Source organism: Nyctereutes procyonoides, unplaced genomic scaffold (genome assembly GCF_905146905.1).
Source record: "Nyctereutes procyonoides isolate TBG_1078 unplaced genomic scaffold, NYPRO_anot_genome, whole genome shotgun sequence".
NCBI lineage: Eukaryota > Metazoa > Chordata > Mammalia > Carnivora > Canidae > Nyctereutes > Nyctereutes procyonoides.
Window position 1 is genome coordinate 27,432,501 of NW_026575160.1, and position 10,000 is coordinate 27,442,500.

The 10,000-nt window shown below is 33.2% G+C and overlaps 1 protein-coding gene across 10 annotated transcripts in view; it reads left to right on the forward strand.

Annotated features, from left to right (window-relative positions):
• The window catches only part of FOXP2 (forkhead box P2), a 560,309-nt gene that overhangs the window by 301,027 nt on the left and 249,282 nt on the right, over window positions 1-10,000 (forward strand). For all 10 annotated transcript variants that reach the window (XM_055314791.1, XM_055314793.1, XM_055314790.1 and 7 more), the window contains one exon: window positions 6,705-6,882. In XM_055314791.1, the coding sequence (XP_055170766.1) occupies window positions 6,715-6,882 (168 nt within the window). In that variant the 5' untranslated portion in view covers window positions 6,705-6,714. The remainder of the gene's footprint in view (window positions 1-6,704; window positions 6,883-10,000) is intronic.

A 10,000-nucleotide genomic window follows, 5' to 3' on the forward strand; every position in this document is an offset into this window, starting at 1 on the left:
ACATTTGGCGCCCAAAAGATAGCCTGGAAGTAAAAAGTGCTGAAAGGGCAAGAGAATGAGGATCCGTGGGAGAGCTGTATTATGCTCAGGAAAAACAGCAAGGGATCCCGGGGAGTTGCTGTGGGCGGGAGACTGGAGATTGAAGTAAAGTAAGCTTGAGGGTTAAGGAAAGATATGTGGCAGGAAAGGTGAAAATGCCATCACAAGAGAAGTACATACTCAGAGCTCTCATTAGCCAGGGGATCAGTGAAGGCTATTGCAAGTAGTCCAGCCTTTGGGAATTTGACTGTAAGTGGACCCACTGCATGGAAGCTTGCAAGCTTGCCCAACTCAATCACTAAGCTTTTTAAATAAAAAAAAAAAATAGGGAGGTTTTGCCTGCTAGGCAGGTCTTTCTATGTTCTTGGAGATCTAATTATTTCTTATTGCTTTAACACTTTTTACTATTAAATTCTCTATATTCTATACTAAAATATTCCTGGTCTCAAGAATCGAAGGATATTTTTTCTTTAGGCAAGGAGAAGAAGTGTGACAATACACTTGCTTATCAGGTCTCTTGTAAACTGTAACCGATGTTTATTTCTGTATTAGTACCTAGGTAACATTTTGTAGTTTTTAAGTCCCTCCTCTCACATTTGTAAGATATATAGATAGATAGTTCAATCCACTGCAAAAAAAAAATATTACATTATGGTGTTAGAAATGACCACCAACTCAATTTGTCAGAGGTTATAGAGTAACAGAATGAAATAAACTTTCCCTAAGCTTCCTCCTTCCCTTGTTTTAAAGAAAATAAATGTTAATGTTGTAAAGGAATGACTTCAAACATCAAAAAAATTAATGAGCTAAACTAGCATTAAAATTTATGGACTTAAAAGGAAGACTGGCCATTTACAGATATACCCTGAAAACTAAAACTTGGTATACATTTTCACCTGTTTGAGAAATAAGTGCTCGGTATGGAAATTATATAAATGTATGAGGCTACAACAAGACTTTAAATATAAAGATTAGTGTACAAATATAATTTTGAAATATATATGGGAACAATTAGTTCATCAGAATCATCAGTATTGTCGTTTCCCTTCGAGTCATACTTGTGAATGGGGAATCATTGAATTATAAGATGCAGAATCATAATGTTGCAGTAAAATACATCTAGATAGCACCCATTCTTTCCAATTTGCTGTTGTACTACATTTAAGTGAGATTAAATAATTTTAGTATTTTATACTTTATCTGTAATGAAATTTTTATATCTTGCTCCTTGTGTTTTAAAACTTAGGTTAATTTTGGTCCTGGAGTAAAACATAACATAGAGAGTTGCTAAATTAACTAATAGCCGATTGAAGTGAAAGATAAAATTTTCGTTTGGTCTACTCTAGTGTTTCCCAGATGTTTGTCATTGTTGAAGGTCTAACAGTATTCTGTTTGCTAAAGGCAGTCATGACCATTATTTTAAAAAATTCCCCTGTTGAAATGTCTTTGCAACTTTGCGTGTTCGACATACTAACCTTTTTGAATGAAAATTGGAATTTTTACTAATTAAAGTTGTTTTTCTCCTTGGGAAGGTAATCTTAATTTGTGAATAGCATTTTAGGCATTTTGTTTAAACGGGTGAAGAGTAGTGGCAAATACTTTGTCAACAACTTAAATTTCATTTACTTATGATCATATCACCTGTTATAATAAAGATCATGACACTTGCTATAAGAACAGATATCCTTTCCCAAATCACATTTTAAAAGACATCCTGTTTCAGTTGTTTAAAATTAAAAAATATCCATGTGCTTGTTCAATTTTTGTTCTTACACATTCAACTATGTCCTTCATATTTGGCATTTTGATTTATTAGGCAATTTTTAGCATTAAAGACTTTTAGCAAAGCAGTAGTAGATTTCAAATGCACTGTGCATGGTGTCCGTGATGAATTAATCCCACTAGAGCACAGAATTTATCATTATTTAAATGCTAGTTTCTTTCAAAAGTTTTGTAGTACAGTCAAGTTTTTAAAATCAGAATTTAGTTGATATTTTGAGGTAATATATGTGGTTTCTTGTGGCATATGTAGGTTTTCCTCATACTGAACGCTTTCTTGTGTGAATTTGCATAGGAATATTTATGAGTATTTAACATTGATAATTTAAAAATGATTAAGAATTATTTAAGAATACATGATGACTTTTTGATTCCATGCTTTTCTTTCTGTGTCATATTCAAAAATCTTTTGGGGTCCATGTACATATTTGGTTGATAAATTAGACTCTAGAAGACACTGGACGTGAAATGTTCTTTGATGTCACTATAAATAATTTTGTTTAAGAAAAGTTCACAGAAATAGTTAAAACTTTTATATGGATTGTTATTTAGTCTCAGTTTCTCAGAAAGTCATTTTCTCCATTCATTTGCTTTAATTAAATAGGAAGATGGCCCCCCAAAAAGAGATTTAATATTAAAGCACCAAGATTTAAGATGGAGTGTCTGTTTATATGGTTGGAAGAGTGTGGGGAGAGGTAGAGGTTATTTTTCCCTTCTTACCATCCTCGACATCCATAGTTTGATTGATCAATCTATCCACAGCTGTCTATCCACACACATATATACTATACTTACACATACACACCCACGGGATAGGGGTTAGAAGAGAAGGAAAGGAGAGAAGTAGAAAAGATAAGAGAGAGAGAGAGAGAGAGAGAGAGAGAGAGAGAGAGAGAGAGAGAGAACCTGAGAGGAAAGAAGTTGAGTAAGCATCAAGGACCAATAGTGTCCCTGGTGGTGGTTAACACAGTTAACTGTACTGGCCCAGGTCAAGTATCGAACTTTTGAACATTGTAGTGAATGCGGAATAGGATATATACAGGTTTCTTTTACCGCTCTGGCAAATGTCTATCTCACATGGTACAGTTTTATACCAACGGAACCTCTAACTCTAAAAGGAAAAAATAAAACCAACAAGTCTAGCATTCAGTACCACCCTATCATAAAGTAAGGAGGTCTAATTGAGCTATGTCTTTATATCCTGCTATTTGTACAAATAAAAGACTACATCTTGATGCAAAATAAACACAAAAGCACTGTTGTGACTATAACAGGGAGTCATATACTAATTTATATAATAAGTGGTTGTGCACGCTTTATTCAAGATTATGGCTGCAAGAAATGGCATGAATTGCTGGGTGTGTTTAATGCTGGATTATAGCAATTTGAAACATGTCAAACACATGGCTAATGCCTCATGCTTCACTCATTCTTGCGTAAACCTGCATAGCCACCATCCATTATACCCTTGGTAACAACACAATTCTGCAAGTAAATATTGTTACACTAAGTAACCTTTCAATTCAAGTTGTTTAGGAAGAGAAAATGCAATCTCGTGCAGTCAGTTCCAGTGTCAGTTTAATGTTTCAAAAGGGAAGTGGTGTAGAGAAAAAGTATCTGTACAGTGACTTGCTTAAAAAAAAAAAAAGAAGAAGAAATAAAGAAAAAGGAAAGAAAGGAAAACTTAATGCGAGGAAGGAAAGTAGAACCGTATCATTGGGAGGGCAAGATCCGAAGAGTTATTTTCTGATGTGGTCAAAAAGTTGTGTATGACGAAAGGTTTAAAGGTTTAGCTAACAGTTCAGACCAACATTACGACAGCGACTCCCAATTTCACCTTTCCCTTTAATGATCCAGAATTGATTTTCACTGATTTTTGTAAAATGTTTGTGGTAGGATTGAGAAGAATGAATAATTTAGTTCGATGTGTTTGGGATCACAAGCACATCCACTTTGAAAGAATATGCTGCATTTGTAATTATTTAAAATATACTTTAAAAGGTACACAGCACCTCACATTGTGCCAGACATATTTTGTCTAGTAGAAAATAGGTGTGGAGAAACCACTAGGAGGAACTCAGTAAATCCTGGAAAGCATCTTCATTATCGTTGAAGATACATCTCCTTTATAGTGGACATGCTCCAAGCTGTCTTCTTTAAGTGATATGTACAGTGGAATCCTCTGATTACACAGTCGCCTTCTTTTTTCCCTATTAATGTCAGGTCAGATGCTTTTGTTTTATAGAGAAAAAAGTACTGTCCCTGTTATTGTTTTTCTTAAGTGTGATTTTACTAACTCTCAGTTGATTGAACCAAAAATGTGAATCACGGTTTATACTCTAGGGTTTCATAAAGTCAAAAATTCCACAAGGTATAATAAAATCCTCTGGATAATAGGAACTGGAAGTTATGTAGGTCTTCCTTTATAATTGTAATAAAGATTTAGACCCATGACTCTGCTTGTTGATTATGTTTAATTATTTGATGGCCTTGATTATAACACAATAATATATGCAGAATTCTTTAATTCATCCAATTAGTTCTGACATTAACTACACAAAGGTTAATATTAAATACTGCATTTGTCTGCAACATTTGAAAATATAGCTTTTTAATTTTTTTTAATTTTTTTTGTGTTGCATACTCCACCCAGAGATAACAAGTATTTCAAATAAATTTGGGTGGTGAAGTAAAAACATATGCATACATATATACTCAACATCTATTGTCAGGAGTAAAATTTAAATGCAATATGTAGTAGAAGTTATATCTGTCTGTTTCTACAGTTGCAGAGGACCCAAATTATAATTTTCATATAAGTAGTAAAGGCAATCAGACCTTTTCTCTGAATATTTTAAACATTGTGCATGTAAAATTTATGCCTAATTTGAATACTTATTAGCTGCCTAATCTCAGAAAAGAGTATTAGCTTTGTTTTTTTTTTTTTTTTTCCTATAAAATCCATCACTGTGTATCAGTTTTCATTTGTGTGATTTTTCTTTGTTAATGTTCGGTAAGGTGTTTAACAAAACCTATTTATTCATAAGCACATTTGGTTCAAAAGTTTTTTGCTGTAGTTATAGCAATTGCCTCTTTTGTGATTATGCGGTTTTTTGTTGTTGTTGTTGCAGCCTTTTTTTTTCTTTTTTATCAGAACAGCATTAAGTTGTATATGTAGTTTTTCTTATACTGACTTGCTTTGCTAGCCCAGCTACTGGTGGTCTTTTATAAATCAGCAGGTCTTTCATTTTTTAATTGACTTTTTACAGTCGTAGAAATAATCTAATAACTTAGGCTTTGATGAAAATACCTATTAAAGCTATTAAATTATAACCATTAGTTTTTAATAATTATAATATTAGCATGCAAAAAAATCTATTGGATATGTTTCTGTGTTTGTGTGTCTGTCTGTCTGTCTATGTGTATGTGTCCATGATCACATTTTGTAAGAATCTGGGGAAGAGGGTTTCTCCATGACACAAAAAGATATTAAGCTTATATTTGCTCTGGAATAAATGCATTAAAATCATTCAGTGGACAAAAGTCTTAAAATATGACCAAGTTTAAAATAGTGAAATCTCCTAGTTATAAAAAATTAGATTGAGTGATCAGTTTAGCATCCTTCTTTACTTTAGGTTAAGTCCCCCTGTCTGTCTAGCATAACTGTTCAAGTCACAGCGCAGCCAGGTTGTTTCTGAAATCCTGTCCGTAGAAGTAAAACAGGGAAGTACAGCTATTAGGTTATAGGATAGGATTCAGATATCTCTGAGAGCCAAAACTGATCTTTCTAAACCACAGATTCAAGATGTACTGTGAAATTCTGGTTTGTAAGAGCACATTGGTTCTTTATTTACTGCAAGGATTTCCACTGATCTTGGCAGGACATCTCCTTGCTATCCTGAAAGTACAGTATATTTATGCAGTGAAAATGATAAAACATTTATTACTGTAGAGAAGGTAATATGCATAATTTATGCTGTTTTTAGCACAATCATTAGTGATATTCTTGATAGATTTTATTTCCAGCTTTCATATCTAATACATGCCTGGAAAATTAATTTTATATATACTTTCATTTATTTGCCTATGTTAAAATTGAGTTTTAAGTCATCTTCAAGTGAACAGTTTGATTGCTGCTCATGCATAAGCTTAATTACTTCCCAGGAAGGACAGTATTAAATGTTTTAAATGTCAGAAAAATAAATGAATATGAGCTGTTTGATTAAAAAAATAGGCAATATCTGACGTGTTTGCAGCAGGAGCTTTTTCTTAAAATGCCTCCAAGGCAAAATTTTATTTAGTCACAAAAAAAAAAAGAAACCCATTATACTATTTATCATTGGTTGATACCATATGATTTGTAACACCCTTACAAAATTTTAATTTTGTATGATTAGCTGTGCATCATTAAACAACAGCCTTGCATAAGATGTGCTGTAAAGAACTGTCAGAATCAAGATAGTGAATATTTAAAATAAGGCTGTATAGTCATCCATGGTTGTCAAAGGTAGATAATAGGAAACATAGAACAGAGTGTGCCATCGTGCCTTCATTTAAGCTGGTTTTATAGGTAGACTTTAAAATGTGGTCGTTCATAAATGCTATCGACCATGCCATATGCATGGTATGTTACTTTGGCTGTTAAATGTAACCACACAAAAATTGCTTATAGAAACCATAATTTCAGTGATTAGTATCTGGATGAAAGCTGAATTTGTATTGCTTTTCTCGGTAAATGACTATTCAAGGCGGGTGGGTTCTTTTTTTTTTTTTTTTTTTTTCTCCTTCCAAAGATGCTGTCTCTGTAATTGGCAGAGAGGGACATCTTGATAATGGAAGTGTGAAGGTGTAACGTGCGTTAATTGATACTTCTTAATCACTTTTAGGTATTAAGTCATGATGCAGGAATCTGCGACAGAGACAATAAGCAACAGTTCAATGAATCAAAATGGAATGAGCACTCTAAGCAGCCAATTAGATGCTGGCAGCAGAGATGGAAGATCAAGTGGTGACACCAGCTCGGAAGTAAGCACAGTAGAACTGCTGCATCTGCAACAACAGCAGGTAAGTTTTGTTTTCTTCAGTGATTCCTTAAAACAAATCGGCCTGTTTTCTTGAATGTGAAAAATGTATTCATAGCAAATTGAGCATGTTGTGTGAAGCTCAAGGATGCTGAGCATTTGTGATTATTGGGAACATGATCGAAGTATCGGGAAAGATAGGATTTTCATATTCGTTACGTCATGCCAGCACCAGAGTGCCCTTTGGGTGTCAAGCTATTAGTTAAGTTCGCAGGGTGATTTTCGGAAGGATCTGTAAAGCTTTGTAACAAATATTTTATAGCTTCTAGTTCACTGTCTAACATTGTGCTGCAGAACGTGATACTTAGTTTTCCACCAGAGGGCCACATTACTTGATACTTGCTTATACAATGAATTTCTTCCAAGTCTCAGCTAAGGTGAAAAGGACCACGAGGACTTTTCATAACACAGATGCTTGCCTGTGATGGCTGCGAATGTTAGCTGTTAATTAGTTGAAATTTGCTGAGAGATTGTGAACCGTCTAAACACTGTGATCATCTATGTGGCTTTTCTGGAAAACTCATTTCAAGGTGTTTTGAATATACATCTTTTGATCACGTTAAAGAGCACTTTTTGTTTTGTGCAAGTGGCTCACAAAATGCAGTTCTCATTTAAATCTAGAAAAGTAAACAACTGCCCACTAAAGGTACACTTTTAAGTAGTCCATTATTCTTTTTATGTGACAGATTTGGTTTTCCCAATTTTGTTTGTCAGTGAAATATTCTTTTCAGCCAAGGAATAGCCACTCCATTCTGCACTGATTCAAGTCTGTGGAAATAGTGACAGAGAAGAGAAAGCTTTCAAAGCATATACTTATATTAGGCCAGAATGAGTATACCTGTTTGACAACAAGATTATATTTGATTTGCTTTAAAATAAAGGTCATTTCTTTAAGATTCTGGATTGCATTCAGACCAAATGTAAAAAAAAAAGGCATTAAAATGAAAATATAACGGTTATTATTGAAAAATGTCTCAAATTAAGTGATCCATCACTCACAGTTTTAAGTTAATATATGAGGAGATAGAATGCATCTCAAAAGTTAAAGCAAATGCCCACGTGACAGTAAAATTTAATAGAATCATTATTTCAAATAACAACAGTATTTAGAAAGTTATCTTAGAGTATATGTACTGAATAATGTTTTAACCTTTAGGCATTGTTTTCAAGAACAATCTTTTAAAAGAGCTAGACATAACACTTTGAATAGGTTCCCTATTATTTTGAAAGTACGTCTCTTTTCACAGGCAGTAATCACTAGTAATCATTAGGAAGATAATTTTTATCTTGTTTTTAGATATTTTTTTAACCATCATGAGAATTCATTGTCTACCAAAGCTCCAGGATTAGCCTATTTTACCTAAAATGAATGCAGTTTTCAGGACAGCCCTTCTCTCCTTTTAATCTATTTACTGGAAACATCATACCACTGCTATCATATTCCTACTGACTCCCCTAAATAAGGATCCTAAGAATTGATAGCTAAGGTCTAATTTGCCTGAGAATACAGTAGAAGGCATTTATAAAAGCAAGTGAAATTAACCACTGAAAAGTGAATATTGTAATTTAGTACTAATAGACAATATGTTCTGAAGGGAAACATAAAGAAGTAACTTTCTTTTTCTTCCAAGCTCTGATTAGATCTTAAAAACAAAAGAGAGTCAAATCATGGCTATGCTTTATAGTACTTTGGAGGCATTTTATGATAAATCTGTTAGGTGTGTTTATAACCTGAGTCTGAAGTTTACTTTGTTCTGCACAGTTTGTTGATATAAACCATAAACAAGAGTAAATTGCAAAAAGTTACGTCCTTCTGATAACCTAGGAACTTCAGTCATGCGTTGCATGTTTGTGGAGTGTCTCCTAGAAGTGATTTAGCACAATGGGTATAGTAGGTGTCTACAAAAGACACTTCAGGAAGTGTCTACAGGAAGATATGTAATAATTTGATGAATAAACATTCAAAAAGCTTTGTAAATGTCTCTTCCCTTGGTTGTGGTTTTACCATGTTAGTGTAGGTAGAAAACTTAAGGCTAGTGAATTTTTGTCCATCCATGAGTGTATTTTAGAATGGGTCTTTAAGTTCATTAAAGATTGGAGTGTTCTTTTCTATAATGCAGTTATTGCCTTTAATGCAAACATATTCAATATGCTTTAGGAAAAAAAAAACCCGTGGGGAAAATACTAAAACAAATTCATAGATGACATAATTTTACAAATTTGTCTTTCCTTGGTGTTATTTAAATGTAAAGTTTTGAACAAAGAAGGTACTTCTTAGAAGTAAAATGGGCTGATCATTGTTGTCTGAGGTCTCTTGTTTGGAAATATAATTTAGGAGGCAGTGAGTGATGCAAGCAAAATAAGATTTTGTTTGTCATGAACTTCTGGCAGAGTGTGGTCTGTTTTGAGGACAGAATGTTTACCTTGATATTTATGGATCTTTCATTTTTATAGAGGTGAGCAGTTTACCTTAAATTAGCCATGTATTTAGGAGGAAGGGTTAGTGTTTGAAACACACTGTTAACAAATAGTTAATGATAAATGGATTGGCGGAGTAAAGGGGATTGATAAATTACAGCTAATACTTTTTTCCTAGCATTTAATTTATTAATCTTAAATATTTCTGAAAGCTGGACTATCTTTAAGTTTTAATATTTATAATATAATGGATATATTCATAGGAGCTACATCTTTGTTAGTGTGCTTTGCCGTTTTATATTCACTGAAAAATTAGTAATAAAAAAGCCTTCTGATGAATTACTCTCTCCTTCATTCTTTTCTAATCTTCTGAAATTAGTACTAAATACTAGTTCGTATAATATATGGAGGTAGCATATTTTAAATGTTGTTTTAGATTAACTACATTGAGAAATTATTCTGCATTAGATGTAGAATTTTATTTTGATATTAGGTTTGCAGAATTAATTGTTTGTGTCACTAAGGTCAAAATAGTTGCTAAAAACTTGATTGCTTTACAGGGTAGATTTGAGCTTGCATTTAGAGCATTCATTAAGTCAGATAATCTTTCTGAATGTTTTATGAGATTGTACTGCTTTGAAGGTGTTTCAGGTGATGGTGTTTGAAAACATCTGGTCAGTAGT